At 33.8% G+C, this 19261-nt stretch overlaps 3 protein-coding genes across 4 annotated transcripts; 2 read left to right on the top strand and 1 right to left on the bottom strand.

Annotated features, from left to right (window-relative positions):
- Window positions 1-60: 60 nt before the first annotated feature.
- On the bottom strand, window positions 61-4903 carry LOC102605296 (UDP-N-acetylglucosamine 1-carboxyvinyltransferase 2-like). Of its 2 annotated transcripts, none has more exons than XM_015309155.1 (6): window positions 4270-4903; window positions 1855-2005; window positions 1452-1736; window positions 1198-1369; window positions 781-859; window positions 61-696 (listed from the first exon to the last, which is right to left on the bottom strand). In XM_015309155.1, exons 1-6 carry the CDS (start codon window positions 4797-4799, stop codon window positions 498-500), a joined length of 1416 nt encoding a protein of 471 aa, XP_015164641.1. In that variant the 5' UTR covers window positions 4800-4903; the 3' UTR covers window positions 61-497. The 2 variants fall into 2 exon arrangements, with proteins under 2 accessions (XP_015164641.1, XP_006348297.1); XM_006348235.2 differs by lacking the exon at window positions 4270-4903 and adding an exon at window positions 2921-3511.
- A 4221-nt stretch (window positions 4904-9124) lies between these two features.
- LOC102580858 (anther-specific protein LAT52-like) lies at window positions 9125-9742 on the top strand. The gene is made up of 2 exons (XM_006348333.1): window positions 9125-9309; window positions 9387-9742. Exons 1-2 carry the CDS (start codon window positions 9156-9158, stop codon window positions 9740-9742), a joined length of 510 nt encoding a protein of 169 aa, XP_006348395.1. The 5' UTR covers window positions 9125-9155.
- Window positions 9743-12179: 2437 nt separating this feature from the next.
- On the top strand, window positions 12180-17546 carry LOC102604957 (ubiquitin-conjugating enzyme E2 36-like). Its single transcript, NM_001288282.1, is given in 8 exon segments — window positions 12180-12297; window positions 12464-12491; window positions 12717-12803; window positions 13614-13672; window positions 16773-16814; window positions 16901-16974; window positions 17116-17213; window positions 17347-17546. Coding segments are annotated over 8 exon segments (462 nt in total). The 5' UTR covers window positions 12180-12261; the 3' UTR covers window positions 17385-17546.
- The last annotated feature ends 1715 nt before the right edge of the window (window positions 17547-19261 follow it).

Here is a 19261-nt window from a genome sequence, read left to right as displayed (position 1 = left end):
ATATATGCTCTTTAACTTTGGGTGTGCACAAACAGAGAGTCAAACTGGTAAAAAGTTGAGTAAGTAAACACATGTGTCCTTTGTAGCATATACAATCAGTTTAAGTGTATCTTACCTTAATTGCTGCGCAGGAGGGTAGAATGAAAGCAAACCTTACCCCTACCTCGTGGAAGTAGAGAGGTTGTTTCTGAAAGACCCTCAGCTCAAGTGAGGGCAAATCAAAGTAGTTATGAATTAGTATGTATAGTGACAATTAAGCTAATTACAGAAATCGACAAATGAGCCTTGTCTAAAGCTGCAAAATTTGGCCACTGTTGCAGTACCTTGCTATTGCGATGAATAATCTCACAGTTTCAACATTCCCAGCTATTCTTCAAGCTAGCTCTTTGATTTTTTGAAGCACTCCCATAACTTGGTGTTTACTTGTAAGTCCTATATGAGTAAACTCGGAAGTTATACACACTGTCCTTTCCAGACCCCACCTGGTAGGGTGTGGATTACACGGGGAATGTTGTTGTAGTTGTCCTTATGACGTTGGCACCGAGACCTTGAAGTTTCATTTCCAAGCTTTCATAACCCCTATCAACATGGGAGATTCCACTGATTTCAGTTATTCCTTCAGCAGCCAGACCAGCCAAAACCAATGACATTCCCCCACGCAAATCAGTTGCGTTGACCTGAGAACCGCGGAGTGGACTAGCAAAAGATCCATAACAACATCAATACGCAATATCGTTTGTATAGAACATCAGGAAATCAAGCTAAGGACTATAAACTTACCTTGCCTTTCCCTTCCCAGAAACAGTTGCTCTGCTTCCACAGACCTGAATTTTAGCTCCAAATTTCTGCAGCTCAGTCACTGCACAAAGGAAGATCACGAAACCTTTGAAAGAGACATCGAATACAATTATCTGTCGAAAAAATAGCAAACAGCTCTATAGGCATTCTGACCAGATATTCTTTAGCAATTATGTGAGACTAAGTTGATCATGAAAGATCCAACCTCTAGAATGTCAACTTAATAAAAATTTGTAGTACTTTAGGAAAGAGTTAACTAGAATGGTAAGTTAATAATCCAGATTCGTAGAATAACTTCCACGGGGATAATGTCCAACATGAGTTATGAAGTCGATTTGGAAAGAAACTAGACCATAGACGAACAACTAAAAGTAGTCAGGAGTTATGATTATCACATACCATGGCTCATACGATTTTCAAAGACAGATTCTTCAATGACGCTGACACCTTTGCATGTTGATAGCAATGCCATTGTCAGAGGCTGGAGATCTGTCGGAAATCCTGGAAATGGATTTGTTTTGACACTGAACCCCCGCAAATCATCTCCAATCGTCCAAGGTACTGCTGAAAGCTGGTCACGTGAACCACAATAACCATAAGAACTCAGTGCACCAAATGGAAGAAAAGCAAGAGATTAGCAACATTTAGTATACCTCCAAAGTGTCATCACTGAGCTGTAATATTTTGCAACCAGCCCCTGAAAGCTTGTCTGCTAAACAAGTTAAAGTGATGTGGGCCACAGGTGAAATTGAGATACACGATCGAGTAATTGCAGCAGCCAACATATAGGTGCCGACTTCAATCCTGTCTGGCATTATGCTATACTCGGAACCATACAACTTTCTCCTTCCAGTAATATAGAGTGTGTCTGTTCCTGCTCCTTCCACAACTGCCCCGCAATTTGTTAGGAAGCCAGCAAGGTCAATAATCTCTGGTTCCTATGTGGTACATATCAAAGTACATACTATTGAGGGTTAGTAACTAAGATTGTAGATTTATCAAATAGGCACTTCAAGAAACTATCATAGAAGTTGAAAAGACAGTACACTTTCATACTTGAGCTGCATTTGAAATTACAGTCTTTCCCTCAGCCATACACGCCGCCATCATAAGAGTTTCTGTAGCTCCTACACTGGGGTAGCCAAGTCGGAAGCTTGCACCAATCAAATCTTTACCATTTGATACATGTGCTTGCACTTTTCCATCCCTATGTGAACTCACAAAGTTAGTCACTACTTATTTTATTGAACGAACTCACTTGCTATCAGTATTGGCACAACCAAAATTGGAAGCAATGGACATAATACCATCACAAAAAAGGTTAACAGAAGCTCCTCATTGAATTTTGTAACCGTCCTCAAGGGGGATAGTACAGTTTCAAATTATAGTGTCACGAGTTCCAATTTCAGTCCCTAGTTGGACCTTTCTACTGTGGTAACTGGTAATTATATATATAACTAAAAGTGTGTCTAATAGCTAAAACTTTTAGACAAGATATTCACAAAATTCACCTACCCCTGTTAGAAACAACAAAACAACATAGCCGGTGTAATCCCGCAAGTGCGGTCTAAGAAGGATAGAGTGTACACAGACCTTACCCCTACCTTGTAGAGAGATAGAGAGTTTCCAATACACCCTCGGCTTAAAATAAAACATTTTCAAGCAACTTGAAAAAAGGGACTATCGAAATGAGAAAAGTAACAACAACGAAATGATGTGAAATGGGAGACGCACACAACATAGAGGAAAAAATAGTAATGACTACAAAATAATGCGATAACTGAAGAACAAAACTACGAGAATAGTACTAATACCACTGGTAAAAAAGAAGGTCCAAGTACTAGCACTAATCTTATCCTGCATAAAAGCAAGAGAATTTTCAAGTAGCAATTAACCTTCTACCCTAATATGCAACCTCCAAACCCTCATATATAAGGTCATATCCTCGGTAAACTTAAGATGCGTCACTTCATGTCTAATCACTTCCCCCACTACTTCTTCGACTTGCCCCTGTCTCTCTTGATGCTCGTCATTGTCAACCTCCTCACCGGGACATCTACAGTCTACTTTTAGGTAGTATGCGAAAAAGGAATAGAAATTCACTCGAATGAAGTTCACTAACCTCAACTCAACTGTAGCACCAAGAGCACGTAGACCATGAATGTAAAGATCAACGGGTCGGGCCCCAATGTCACACCCACCAGGCAACCCAACACAAGCTTCACCAAATCGAGCCAGTAATGGCCCTATTACGAAAAACCCTCCTCTAAGTTTTCCAACATCACTCGAATCAGGCTCTACAGACACAATTCCATCTGTATTAACCACCATATCTCCACCAAAACTCATAACTTGAGCACCCAAAGACTCCAAGATTGAAGCCATTGTTCTAGTATCAGATAAATAGGGTACATTTTTAAGGTTGGAAGATCCAGAACAGCAAAGGGTTGCTGCAAGAATAGGTAAAGCTGAGTTCTTGGAGCCACTAACAATGACATGGCCAGAGAGTGTAGACCCACCATTAACAACAAGTTTTGGGTCTGAAGGTGGAAGAACTTGGGGAACATTGAAGTTTGAAGTCATTGATGAACAGAAACAAAATGTACCCATTGAACTAAAGCAGAAAATGAGAAAACCCAAAGAGAAAATCTTTGATATTGAGGAGTTGAAGTTTGAAGAGAATGTCAATGAATTATTGTCAGTGTACAGTATCTTCAGGTTTACATATTATTTTCATGTGATCAGTGCATTATTGCATCAAATCTGACATCATCAAATTCATGTAGGGTCCTTTGGTAACCAATAATTTGGTAACTATTCATGTAATAATTTCTACATAAGTTACTTAACGTTTGATAGTTAGAATGTAAGTTATTCAGGTACAAAAATACAAAATTAATGCAAAGTTCTTTTTTTGCAATTTAGAAATCCGTATAACTAATACATGTACAAGTTATGAGAAATTTGTGTATTATCTGATGCGGGATAGAAGATGGATTGGTTAATTAGGTTTAACCATCTAACTTAGGAACTTAGCAGTGTTAGTTAAATAACTAACTCTGCATTTTGGGACTACTAGAGCTAATGCACATAAATCTTTCCGAATATCATGAATATTCTTCTTCGTGAACTAGCTAATCATAATACATAGAAACTATCTAGGTAGTTTCCCTTTGTACAAATATATCAAGTAACACTCCCCTCAAGCTAGGAGGAGTGAAGATATACACATTCCTAGCTTGCTTCTCAAGTGCTCATGCTAGACAATAGACTTTTTAGTGAGCAAAATTTGTTGATTGATCACTCTTAAATACGGAAATTTTCCTATTAGTCTTTGATAGCTTCTTCGACGTGCCTCTCTACCTCTCCTAATGCCCGTCATTGTCAACCTCTCGCGCCTCCTCACCGAGACATATACATCTCTCCTTTTGATTAGTATGTGAAAAATGAAATATTAGAAAATTCACTAACCTCAACTCAACTGTAGCACCAAGAGCACGGAGACCATGAATATAAAGATCAACGGGTCGGGCCCCAATGTCACATCCACCGGGTAACCCAACCATAGCTTCACCAAATCTAGCCAGTAATGGCCCTAATACGAAAAACCCACCTCTAATTTTTCCAATATCACTCAAATCAGGCTCTAATGACACGATCCCATCTGTATTAACAACAATATCTCCACCAAAACTCGTAACCCGAGCACCCAAAGACTCCAAAATTGAAGCCATTGTTGTAGTATCAGACAAACAGGGTATATTTTTAAGCTTCGAAGATCCAGAACAGCAAAGGGTTGCTGCTAGAATAGGTAAAGCTGAGTTCTTGGACCCATTAATAGTGACATGCCCAGAGAGTGTAGACCCACCATTAATAACGAGTTTTGGATCTGGAATGAGAGTTGTAGGAGGAGAAATGAAGGGTTTTGGGTTTTGGGGAAAGTAAAGTTCGGTTCTTGGAGGTGATGGGAGAAATTGGGGAAGATTGAACTTTGAAGCCATTGATGAACAGAATCAATATTGCACAGTTTGAAGAGAACGGCTAGCAACAAAGTGTGTGACCCACCTGTGGTATCTTTGGTTCGCGGAAAAATGCACCCGTATGTATGTTTGTCGCATAACGAAGGCATAACAATGACCTTTTAACTTGGCGCGAACGGATAATTATGATTTTTAATTTTTGGTGTGCATGAATAAACACATTCATCCTACATGGCATCCTACGTGACAATTTTGTATCCTACATGGCGTCCTATATGTATTATGTCATGTAGGACATGTATGTCTATTTGTTCAATTTTATACAAGTTTAAGTTTCTAGTTGTGCAGACTCAAAGTTGAAGCACATAATTCCGTTAAAGCCAAGTTAAGAGTCATATTTATGTACTAGTATACGTGCCCGCGCATTGCGCGGATAATATTAAAGAAAATTATTACGTTAAATATTTTGTTCAAATTTATATTATACAATTGTCTTTATGGAAAAAATCATTTAAAATAGTGTATATATATATATATATATGAGATTTGAGACATTTCCATTCATGAGTTTTGTTGCATATTTGTGATGCTGATTTAAAAAAAAAGTTTCTCAGCACTTACTGACACATCTTGAATATTATTAAATGTGTAATTTTCATGTTCATACAATAACAATAAGAATTTTTCCTATTAATGACGATAATGTAATGTTGCTGGATAATTATGAACAACAATCAAAGACGACACAAAAATATCATAAAATTTCAAATCGCAAAGTGCATCAAATCAACATGAATTACCTATGGTAATGAATACAAAATACAAAATGCTAAGTAACAATAACATCGATCAACTAAAACTTTATATGTTATCGTGTAATATTTAAGGGTGAAAAAACTGAATAAAAAGATATAACTCAACTTTAATGATTATTGTAGACATACTTTGAAAATAAAGTAAAAATAATCTAAATATAATCACAATATAATTATCGCTGCTCCAATTATAATGGACCAAAACTAATAATTGTTTTTTGATAAATTGATAAGAGTATAACATTAAGTTCTTCAAATTGGTATATTTTAAAATCATTGTTCAGTTGAAACAAATCAATGCACTTAAAATATGTGTCTAAACTATCATTTATATGGTACTAAAATAAATGTCTGAATTCTATATTGAAAATAATGTATGCACCAAATCTGGAATAGAGTATAAACACTGCAAATGACATATACATACTTATACTACCATCGATTTGTGCAAGGTCATGTTTTGCTCAAATTAAAAATAATAATCAAGAAACACATTTTCTTGAAAATAACTTTTTGAAGCTAACTACTTTGTACATGCCTCGATAAGAAGAGCCAATATACAAAAAAGAAAAGAAAAAAGAACAGTAAACCCAACTTCTCTGTGAGACTATGACGTCAAATACATGAAATATAATGAAATCAAAATAACTTAGCTATAGCAAAGAGTTAATGAGAGATGGAGAACCATCAATTTAAATAGAATTTTCTTTGTATTTTCTCCTTAACGTATGCTTACTTGATTGTCCTTGTTAAAATGTTCTCTACTCTTTTTTGGAAGTACACGAGATATCGCTGCATATTTTTTAAGTAATGTAATCAAAATGAAAAAAATATGTTGATTTATAATGGCAATTAGTGAAGTTCTTTTGCTTTAGTCATATGATTGACAATTCTGGCTAAAAGTATGTCTTCAAATTGAAATTCAATATATGCTATAATAACTTGAAAAAGAATAATACAACTTACCTTAAAAAATAAGATGTGTAATGTTTATATGGTACGTCCCATCGTTGTAGAACTCCAACTTTCAATCTCCATTGGATATTTTGCATGAAGGCGTATGAATTGAAAAACTATTGAAGCACACCTATTTGAATTATAAATCTACAATCTCTAACTATATTTAGAGAAACAATCTATTATAATTTAAAAGATTTGAGTATAAAGTTGAATAATCTTTTTGAATAGTTGTCTTCAATTCAAATTCCACCCTGCAGCAAATTCCACCAAAAAAGGAAAAACTACATATAATACAATGCATGTATTGTTAATGGAGTGAACTTTTTGATACGCTGCTTCGACTTTTTGAAATGAATTGTTGTATTCCTCCACCACTTTTAAAAATACAGTGTTGTCCATAAAACTTGTGAGTTATTATCCGATAAAAGTAAAAACCGTAAAAAAAAAAACTGTTTGGAAGTTTCATATCATTATCTGAAACTTTTAAAAACTGTAACAATTTAAATAATAATTTATTAATTAATCCTATTATATATAATTAATTTTAATTAGGTAAAAAAACTCTAATTTGTCTTCTAACGTGATCAGAAGTCTTTTTCTTTTTATTTGATTTCAATATATATATTATAAATATATGTTTTTTCCAAAGAATGTGGGTAGTTCTTTCAAATATGCTATATAATTAAAAAAATAATAATAATAATAATTAATATTAAATTTGAAAACTTCCAAAAAAAGAGGAAGAAGAAGAAAAGTTCTAAACGTTAAAAGACAGTTTTTTTTAGTGATTGAAATTTTAATTTTTAGTTTTTTATATTTTAAATTAATTTTAATAATTCATAATTCTTTTTTTGTGGTGCTGACACGTGACACTTTTTCTTCTCCTTTTATATATAGATAGATTATGCCCATAGCAAATGGATCCGGCTCCTTTCCATTTCACTTGTCTCCATTTTCCCCAAGTTCTAGTCTTGATTAATGACATATGGCATAGATTAGATTTAATGGTTAAGATTTAATTAATTAAAATATATCCTTAACCATGGTTTAGATAATAAATATATTATTATATCAATTAAAAATAGTCCTATTATGCATCCCCTTTTCTCCTTATTCCCTCCAAGTCCGATTAAAAAACATCAAATTCATATTTTTAACTAAAAATTATCTCAGAAGTCATTTAAAAAAATCACTATTTTTCATTTGATGTGAGCCCTTCTTCTTCTTCTTTTTTTTTAAAAAAAAAGATATTTTTCTTGTCCTCTTTTTTGGTCACGTAGGAGTTCTTTAATTTTTTTCTTGTTCTTCTTTACATTTCCATCAAACATTAGAGAAATAGTCATCTAATGCTTAGGCCTTACGAAAACCGTTAGAAAACTAATCAACATATAATGTTAGAATTTAAAAAGAATATTTACAAATTTTAATTTTTTTAAAAAAAGAATGGATGATGTTAGTTTTTTATCTTTCAATAACTCAAAACTGCAAAACAAAAAAATTGAACAAAATAGAAAAAGATGTTTTCGTAACAAAAAAAGAAAAAAATCGTTTTTAAAAAAGAGAGAAATTTTAGATTTATTTATGAATTGAGATCATTTTTAGCTAGAATTATATATGAGATTGACATTAATTAGGAAATATTATAAAGGAATTATTTGTTATTCTAATCATGGTTAGGACCTTGATTTAGGTAATTAAATCTCAACTTTTTATTTTTAATTATGACACATGTCTTCCATCCGAGCAGGAACTTGGGAAAATGGTGAGAATGAGTAATGGAGAGGAGCTTCATCCATAACAAATGTGCATGTTTACTATTTTCATTAATGACTTAGAAAAAATATTTTAAAATTGTTTTTTTATTTTAAAAACGTCAGGTGGTTTTAGAAAATTACTTCGCATTATTCTGTGTTGTTATTGTTTCGTGATTAGTTGCTATGTTTTCTTTACCAACCTTTTTTCTTTTTATATCTACCTTGATTTATTGTACTAGAGACAAGGATTCTCCGGAAATAACATTTCTACCTTTATGAGGTAGGAGTAAAATTTGCATATACTGTACTTTACTATCACTATACTAAATTATGAAATCTCACTCGATATATTGTTGTTGTTAAAATATGTTATAAAATGATCATACACATATGTATGAGTTCACCCAAACCTAATCACTTTTATTCCTACCATATATTCGTATTAAGAAATTCATAAACTCGGATCCATCCATGCACATAAACATATGTACGTAATGCACAAAACTAAGCTATATAACCACCAAATAACTATATATGGACGCCCTTCCAATGCAAATTATATTAGAGTACACAATTTGTTCCAATTTTGCGGTAAATAATTGTATATACTTTACTACTTTTTCCTAAGCCACAAAAAAAAATGTAAACAAAAAGAACGGGTCATTAGCTTCATTAATCTCATAACAAAAATAGAACCATCCAATATACTAACAAGAAAACCAAAAATAACGCTCAACCATATTTCCCTCCAAATCATTTAATTATAAATAAGGTATTTCATTGTATTACAAAATGCAGTCACACATCAGAGAAGGAGAATAATAAATAAACAAACAAAAAAATAAGAAATGGCAAAAGCTATCATTCTCCTCTCCGCTCTTTGCGTCTTGGCTGTCGCCAATTTCGCCGTCGCCGACTTCGAAATCTTCGACGTCGAAGGCAAAGTCTTTTGTGATACATGCCGTCTCGGTTTCGTCACCTCTCTCAGCAATACCCTTGAAGGTAATACTATTAATTTTATTACTCCTTCTGTTTCAATTTATGTGACATTTTTCGTTTTCTGACATTGACGTTTATAGGTGCCACTGTGCGTTTGACATGCAAGGACATGGAGACACACAACGAGACGTTTACAACTGAAGGCAAAACGGATTACATTGGCAAATACACATTGACAGTTGAAGGTGACCATGAAAATGACATTTGTGAGGTTACTTTGGTAAACAGTCCAAAAGATGATTGCAAAGAAATTGTTCCAGATATGGTTAACAACAGAGTTATTTGCAGTAAAAATGTTGGGATGCACAACGCTGTTCGTTTTGTTAACCCATTATTCTTCCAAAAGGACAAACCTATCAATGGTTGCAGAGAACTTGTTGAGGAGATGGAGCTTGTTGATCTCTTGATTCTTGAAAATGACAAAGAAAAGAATTAAGACAGAATATATATAGAGCTTTTGCATCTTTCATCATTTATTTATTTCGCGATATTTTTTAAGAAGAAGAAGAATAAATCTGTTATAATTTCTCCTCGATGTGTAACTCAACATGGAAAACTAAAAAAATTCCGTGATTTTCGAATGAGAAGATCATCAATAATAGCTTCTTAGAAATTTTTGTGTGTGATTATCAAATCGTTTTCTATCTTCTTTTTTTCTTTTTCTCGTTTCTCACTCGATGTTTGATATATACATCAACACTGATTGGTTAAAAAGTCTTCTCTAATGATAGTTTTGCTATTTCTACACTGTATAGCCACCCATCAAAATAATACTTGATAAATACATACTTTTTTTATATATAAAAATTGATATACATATATACAAAATAGTGGATATTATTTTATTTTTTTGTATAATGTTTGACTATAGTGCATGTAATTTTTCTGGGCACTCAATCAAATGTATAATTTTCCAAGATCTTTTCCATATCGAGAATTGAACTCGAACCCCTCCATACCAAGAATTGAACTCGAAACCCCCTCCCCTTTCTTCGACTAGTTTATTTTTTCTGTAAATATTTACTATGACATGATTTATCAGATAATCACTCAATTAATTATTAATTGAGCGATCATGATCATGTGAAATTAAGCCTTTTTGCACAATTGGATTCTTGTGTCAATAAATTCTCTTTCATTGAAGTTGTGCACACAAGTAGCATATTGAGAAACAGATAGAGAGAACTAAAGTACAGATATATGATAAGCATAATAAATATGCACTTCAAATAAAAGTAATTAAATATTAGCAAAAATATATGAATTTAATAAAACAAAATCACTATTTGATTAAAAAAATTAAAACATTTATGTTGATTGTGATGATGGAGTGTTTTTAGTAGTGATGGTACTAATGATTGGTGTTAGTGATTATTAACTAGTAATAATGGTGGTAATAGTTGTAATGTGGAGGTTGGTGATATTGCATTACTGACTGACGTGATATTAGTGGTTGATAGTAATTGTGATGGTGAAACTGGTTGATGTTACTAGTGATGATGTTTACGAAAAATGTGTGAAGACAATGAATAGGTCAAAGAACTATTATTTGAGGTATTTCATATTTATGGTTGAACTCAATATATTTTATGTTTCGCGTATCTTTCTAGCTTGAAACTCACTAGCACATTCTTTAATATTTATTTTGTTTTGAGACAAACAATCCAATATATATTAAAAAAATGTTATTGATGATGGAGATAGTTTCTTGTAGTGGTGGTAGCAATAATTGGTGTTAGTGACTATTAATCACTCCCTCCGTCCATTTTTATTTGTCATGTTTCGCTTTTCAAAAATCAATTTAACTAATTTTTAAAGTTAAATTAGATTACATTAATTCGATATTTTAAAAAAAAAATAGATATTCAAAAACCATACGAAAAGTACTATAAATTGCATTTTTTTGCATATCAATATTATGAAAAAATAAATCGTAAAATGTTGGTCAAAGTTCTTATAATTTGACTCTAAAAAAGGAAATTATGACAATTAAAAGTGGACGAACGGAGTAGTAATAATGGTGGTAATAGTTATAATATGGAGGTTGGTGATATTGCAGTACTGACTGACGTGATATTAGTAGTTGGTAGTAATTGTAATGGTGAAGTTGGTTGATGTTACTAGTGACAATGTTGATGATGATGACCATAAAACATTGCTAATTGTAATGGTGGATATGTGTTTATGTAATAAGAATTGGTTGTAATAGTGATAGTAAATGTGTGAAGATGATGAATAGGTCAAAGAACTATCATTTGAGGTATTTCATATTTATGGTTGAACTCAATATATTTTATGTTTCGCGTATTTTTCTAGCTTGAAACTCACTAGCACGTTCTTTACTATTTATTTGGTTTTGAGACAAACAATTCAATATATATTAAAAAAAATGTTAATTCACTATACAATTGATGGTTCTTTTTGTTATTACCATAAACATCTCTATTTGATCATTTATATAAGCAAATTTCAATTAGTATTATAAAATCGTTATCAAGTTGAAACAAACAATAACAATATATTCAGTAATATTTATAAACATGATTCAGAGAGGATAGAATGTGTATAAATATTACATTTACCTTATTAAATAGAAAGACTATTTTCACAAAACCTGGATTCAAAAAAGCAAAAAATATGTATGAAGATATAAGTTGGTAAAAGATAGAGGACCAAAAAACTTACTACTTAAAATAAAATAGCATGCATGGTTTACATTTTAAAAAAAATTGGCACCACTCCCCCACTACTACGTAAAAACTATAAAATACACCCCTAAAGATTCTCAACCAATCCTTTTCACCACATATATTTTAGTGATAGTGTGAGAAAGAGTTGTCAAATTCTCACAAACTATTCTCCACTTGCTCCCCATTCACCCTTTCTCTCTCTAGAAAAGAAGAACCCTTAGCGTAAACTCTGCGAACCGAAGAACCCCAAAAGGCTTTCAATTCAATGGCTAACAGCAATCTTCCTCGAAGAATTATCAAGGTTTCTTCTTTCTTCATGTTGATCTTCTTCTTTTTCGCTCGATCCATATCGATTTCATACATAAACTTTGTTTTTTTTAATCCATTGATGTTTTTGATCACTTCATTCGGTAGGGTTTATGATCTAACTTCGGTTTAGCTGATAATTTATTATTCTCATCTTACAGGAAACTCAACGTCTTCTCAGCGAACCTGGTAAATTTTCTGGAATTTTTGTTTTGAATTGTTCTTTTCGCATAGCCGTGTGGAATTTTGAGCTTCATTTATGAGTTTTGAATGCTCTGTGATGTCATTTGTATTGTTGATTTCAGTATGTATGAGTTTTTTTTTTATTGAAGTTTACGGTAAGTGTTGATGTATATTAGTTATGGTGGTAGTAAAGGTTTAGGAGGATCTAATGCTGATTTAACTGTGGTGCAGCGCCTGGGATAAGTGCGTCACCGTCTGAAGAAAATATGCGATACTTTAATGTCATGATACTTGGTCCAACACAGTCTCCATATGAAGGTAATGGATGAGCTCAATTATAATATTTGAGTAAGCAGGGAAATATGCTTGCAGTGTTTAGTTGGTTTTGTTGATCGTCATATTGTTTGGTTGGTGCGAATTGACTCCTTTATATTGGCTGGTGTATTGTATTGGCTAAAGTTTGTCTTTGTTGCTAGTTTTTCTTTTGTTCTAGCATTTTACTTGAACATTAATTGGCCCAAATTGTCCCTCTAATTTGTTCTATTCTCATTCTTTATATAGTCTTGGGCACTTATCTACCTTTTCCGTAGCTGCATACTAAATGAACCAATCATGAAAACCGGCTAATTTTCTGGACTAATTAATCCTGCAGAATATGAAGTTAACGTGACTAGTTTATAACACTACTGATGGTGAGATGGGAACTGCATTTGGAAAATTTAAAGTAGTTACATAAACTTACATTTGCAACTCCCGGAGTCCCGGTAATATGAGCCTCACTGTATGCATGTTTGTTATGAATGTCTTAATGTTGTTTGGATCCTCAGGAGCATAGCAGAAAGCTGTCTGCTCTTACTTTAAAATGTCGAATATTGTTGTCTAGTAGAAACTGTTGCTAATAGCTAGCATTCAGCTGCAAGACACCCATCAACTACCTTCTAATGTTTTTGCGATAATGCATGTGCAGCATTCTTTTCTTTTAGCTCTTCTGATTTTCCTTTGTTTTGTTGAATAATGATTTAGGGGATACCGCTAGAGGTGTATTTTGAACAATATATGTTCTGACCGCAGCACACTTTTTCCCCTCGTTTTCTCCTTTTACCTAATCTCCTTACCTTCTTTGTGTAGGAGGTGTCTTCAAGCTCGAACTATTTTTGCCTGAAGAGTACCCAATGGCTGCTCCTAAGGTATGTACACACATTAAGGATTGACAATTTTTCTGGCAATGGATGTTTTAACAAATTCCAGTTGATATTCTGGATTTTTGGTTCTTGAAATGGTATCTCAGAGCTTTAGAATGGATAAAGATTTATTTGTTTTTGACTGATATTTTCTGAAAGCAAATATCAAGATACAGTTTAAAATGTCTTGTAATCGACACGGCTGTTGCAGTTGTTGCATATGTATTTTTCCTTGTTTCGATTTCCCTTTTCTAGCTATGTTTGGCTCTTTTTTATTATTTGTTGATATTGCCATCTCTCTCCTGGTGGAGTGTTATATCTCAATTTGAATATGCCTTTTCACTGGAAGTTATAGTTTGATGTCTATGCCTTTATGTCTGGCAATATGTTGCGACATTTTAACTTCCTGATGTATCATTCTGGATTTGAAACTTCTCAGATGTTAAAACTTTGCTGCTTTCTTTTACACTGTTAGTATCTGTTATTTTATTTTTTTTGGTCAACTAGTAACATTTTCATTCAACCAAAATTATCCATACAAATCAGCAAGCTCTTTTTGGACTTAGGAGCTAGCTCTCACAGAACCTTGCTATACAATTTAGTTAATTCAGGTAGTAACCTATCAACTATGTAAAAGAAAACATTTAACTAGGATATCCTATTAGCTGCTCCAGATGAGGCTTTAACTGTGGTGTCTTTGGCCTTCAATATGCACCTGTATGGCAATCTCCTTTAGTCTCTGTGCTGTGCTCGCCCTTATGGGAGTAAATCTTCTTTTGTTTCTTTCAGTCCAGATGTTGTAAATGGTTTCTGCAAAACAGAATCCCAAAATTCCAGCTCTTGGTCTACTATTCTTGATCCTATCTATCATTCATTTGACTTCCCAGTCCCAGCTGCCTAGTTTCTGTTATAACCTAACCAGTTCAGTATTGCTGTCCATATATAAGAAGAAAAAGGACAGGTCTAATAGAACAGGCGATCAAAATTCTCCATTTCAGCACTCTGTCCACAGTTGATAGTTTCCTCTGTAATGCCATCCACAAAATGAATTGATGCCTTGGCAGCAGACCTTTGACCTGCACCAAATGTTTTCATTCAACTGGGGTGGTCATAGTAAAAAGTATGTACCCACACTATCCACAGCTTGTCCTTTTTCTGTCCTAGTGCCCATAACAGTTTAGATAGAGCTGCCTTGTTCCATATATGCCCATCAATCACACTTAGTCCCCCTGCTGCCTTGGGCATACAAAAATTTTCCCGTGCTACCAGTGTTGTCTTTGAACAATTGTTGCTACCAGTCCAGAGGAAGGTTCTGCACACAGTTGTCCCCATTGTTGTAATCTTCTTTGGCAATAAAAAGATGTGTGCCCAATAAGTCTGCATCTCAAATAGGACACTCTTTATGAGTTGAAGTCTGCCACTATAAGTAAGGAATTTTGATGTCCAGCATTTTACCCTAGCTATCATTCTCTCAACTAGGGTAAACACTGATGTATTGATAATATCTGTTATTTACTGCTGCCTAAGAGAATATGTTAGGTGAAATGCTTATGTAGTTTGTACTTTTTTCTTGACAAGGAAAAGAAGGTAAAAATCTATCTTGCAATTTGATCATGCTATTTGTTAATAGATGCTCAAGCTTGATGTGAGATGCATTGACAAAGAAGCTCATGACAGTTGAAAAACTAAGAGACAAGCCTATTGAACCAGGATCATGTTTCACAACCTTGTACATGTTAAGGTTGCTTTTCTAGGAATACTGGTTAGATGGCTGTTTCCCCCACATTCTGCTTCCATTTATATGCAGTGTGGGGTTGTGAAAATATAGTACACTTGGGCTACCTGGATGTTGGTTTTACTGGAACTATGAGTCAAGATACATGTTAGTGCTGGAATAAATAAAGTACTAATGATCAAAATTATCAAAATATTGTGATGTTTAAAGTCTGTTTCTCTGTGGCAGTGACAATGTGCAAATACCATTGGAACTTTCATCTAGGAATTTGATTTAAACCCAAATATATAAATGATCAATTTGTTTTGTATTATTGACTAGTTTGATTCAGGACTCTGATTAGATTTTTCTTCTGGAAAATGATTTGATTGTCCATGATCAGGATATCAGCTATTGAAGGAAATTAACTGGTTGCTATAGTGATTAGGAAAATTGTAGCTCATGTTCTCATAGACTATTATTTTTGTTGCTGAACTGCTCTTCATGGTTGACATCTTTTAATCCCGTCTTGTCTAATCTCAAATTTAAATCTCACGTTCATGTAAGGTTTATTCAGACCGCTTTTGGCCACAGTTGTTTGTACCTTTGGTTTCAATTGAACTTATAAGTGAGATGCTTGTTTATGAACTTTGCAAACCCTATTTCATTTGGCATATCCTCTGTTCTTCTCTTGGAAACTAGGTTGCAGCTTTGGTTCAGCCATTAAACAGAATTGTGATGAGATTTATTATTTGGGAGTAGATTTTTCTACCAAAAAATTTAGAATCCTGGGGGCTGAGAAGGATAGGACTAAGAAAACCCGGGTTGTGAGAAGAACTGTTTGTCAAATTTGGATTTGCTGCTGTAATTTTATGTTTTTTAATTTAGATATTCTAACAAATATGACTTAGGACAGTGGTTCATACGGACATGTTCTGTGTGAGGGTTTCTTGGATTTATTATGTTTAGTTGGTATTCAGACTTACAATCCATTGGATCATTGAAGATAAAGGATGTCATGACCTTAATTCTGCCGTGGACACAGTTACACAGTCCTTAAAATGCCTAGGGTTCCCTACTTTATTTGTAGATGCATGAAGATACTAAATCTGGAAAGACTGTTGGGGTAAAATATTGCCACTTTTCCTGGGTGCTTTTCATGGTAGGTTTTAAGATGAATTAGTACCTGGTGTTGCTTAGCTTTTTGCTGGAAACTTACTTTTCCAAATGATTCTGGACTTCTACTGAAACATGACATGTACCCTTGATCTTAATAATTGTAGATTTTATGTGCTTGTGCACACTTTTTTTTTTTGTACGCATTTAACCTGTTGTAAAGTTTTGCTATGCGTATAGTGTCTGTTAGTCATTGATCAATTTGCATCCCAACAGGTTCGATTCCTCACCAAAATCTACCATCCGAACATCGATAAGGTCTGTTGTCCTTATCAACTCTTTCATATCCATACATAGATATAAGCCATAAAATACCTTGCTTATTTATGCCTTTTGATGTGAAGCTTGGAAGGATATGTCTTGATATTCTTAAAGACAAATGGAGTCCTGCTCTTCAGATCCGTACAGTACTTTTGAGGTATTAAATAATATATCATGCCTTGAAACATGTTTCTCATCTCTGTGTACATCAAAAGATGCAAGACTGATGAATACTACGAAAATGAGAACCAGATTCTTTTAAGGTGTTAGAAGTTTAAAAAGTTTACTACTGTTTCAGCATTCAAGCACTTTTGAGTGCTCCAAATCCAGATGATCCACTCTCTGAAAACATTGCAAAGCACTGGAAGTCAAATGAAGTTGAAGCTGTTGAAACGGGTAAGTTGTGTTCTGGTCTTTCAATGTTGAGCTGCAAAAGTAGTAGAAAATTAACATCTTTTGGTTATGCAAATCTGTATACACATTCTTGTTCAATCCTTAATTTGACTTTGTTTTTTCTTCAATGATCCAGCTAAGGAGTGGACACGCCTATATGCTAGTGGTGCATGAAGATATAGCAACGAAATATTCAAAATAACAAAAATCATGGAATGTAATCAATATTGACTGGCTTATCAATATGACGCCCGGATAGCACCCTTGAAATTGTATAATTGAACATGACACCCTTTGGTTTTTTAATGTTCAGGAATGAACTTTGTTACAACAAAACTGGAAATGGTAAGGATTTTGTCACTGCAAAGAGTAGTAAATGATTCAGATCTGTGGGTTGGAATTGGAAACTAGTGTTGCTGCAGCTGCTATCAACCTCCATAGATTTGTTTCAGGAAATTGAATTTGCAAGGGGAAATCTTTTGTTTGTCCCTTTTTGTTCTCTCTTTCTTTCTTTCCCGCCCGCCCTATCCTGCATTGTTTGTTCGGGTTCTGCATGCTGCTTTTTCTCCTTTTTTCAGATAAATTGTCCTTCATTCAACCTTTTTGTCCTACCATTCCCAATCTAATATGAGTACATAAACCCCAAAACAATGTGAAACGACGATAATCGAACTGTTATATTGTCAAGAACAAGTAGGTTTATAAGGTCTACCATGACTATAGTGGATGCATTACCTATTGGTAGTTCCCCTGGTTTGGTAAAAGCACCTTTGCTATCTATTCATATTACCTGTCCTTTTCAAGTGATTAGGCTTGTCAAGGGAATGGCATGACTAGTCTTAAAAGTACAATAAATTGCAATTGTTATATTTTAAAAAATTAATTTGTTAAATTCCGAGATCAATCAAATGGTGTTTTTTGATTAACAGGATAGATAATATGACAGGAGAAGCTTTAACGTAATTTGACGGATTAGACTATTGTCTAATTTCCTTTATAGTCAAACTATATTATTAATTGAGCATTTAAACATCTGATAAACTTTTTATTTAATCTCAGACATGTCACAATTAAAGATCACATATTACATGTTTTAATGGCGATTAGAGTTACTACTAAAACATACTTTTAGAGGCAGCTGATAAATGTATTTGTGGCAATTATTTATAGATCTTAGCAAAATCAATGCTACAACAAAAGTTGCTAATAATGCTAAGCATAACTGCGAGTCTGCGACTAGAGAAGGTTAGATATACACTTTTGTAGGCGATAAAAGTTGCTATTAATACAAATTTTTAGTAAGGATTAGACTTTTAGCGGGACTAAAATTGCCACTATTAAATATTTATGGCGACAAATATAACTTTTTCCGGCGACTAAACTTGCCGCTAACTTTTAGTGGCGACAAAACATCTTAGCGGCGACTGAGGTTACCACAAATAAATACTTTTAGTGGCGACAAATATAACCTTACACGGCGACTGCAGTTGCCATTAATAATTTCTTTTAGTGGCGACAAAACGAACTTTCGGCGGCGACAGTAGTTGCCACAAATAAGTACTTTTAGTGGCGACAAATATAACCTTACACGGCGACTGCAGTTGCCATTAATAATTTCTTTTAGTGGCGACAAAACGAACTTTCGGCGGCGACAGTAGTTGCCACAAATAAGTACTTTTAGTGGCGACAAATATAACCTTACACGGCGACTGCAGTTGCCATTAATAATTTCTTTTAGTGGCGACAAAACGAACTTTTGGCGGCGACTGTAGTTGCCACAATAATTACTTTTAGTGGCGACAAATATAACCTTTAGCGGCGACAGAAATTGCCAATAATAATTACATTTAGTGGCGACAAAATAACCTTTCGCGGCGATTCAAATTGCCACTAATAATAACTTTTAGTGGCGACAAAATAACCTTTAGCAACGACAGTAGTTGCCACTAATCAAACTTTTAGTAGCGATAATTATAACATTTCGCAGCAACTTTAATTGCCACTAATACAAACTTTTAGTGGCGACAGTTATAACCTTTCGCGGCGATTCT

This window comes from Solanum tuberosum, unplaced genomic scaffold, assembly GCF_000226075.1.
Source record: "Solanum tuberosum cultivar DM 1-3 516 R44 unplaced genomic scaffold, SolTub_3.0 scf00096, whole genome shotgun sequence".
Taxonomy (NCBI): domain Eukaryota; kingdom Viridiplantae; phylum Streptophyta; class Magnoliopsida; order Solanales; family Solanaceae; genus Solanum; species Solanum tuberosum.
The sequence above is the reverse complement of the archived record's forward strand: the minus strand, read 5'-3'. Positions and strand labels throughout refer to the sequence as shown.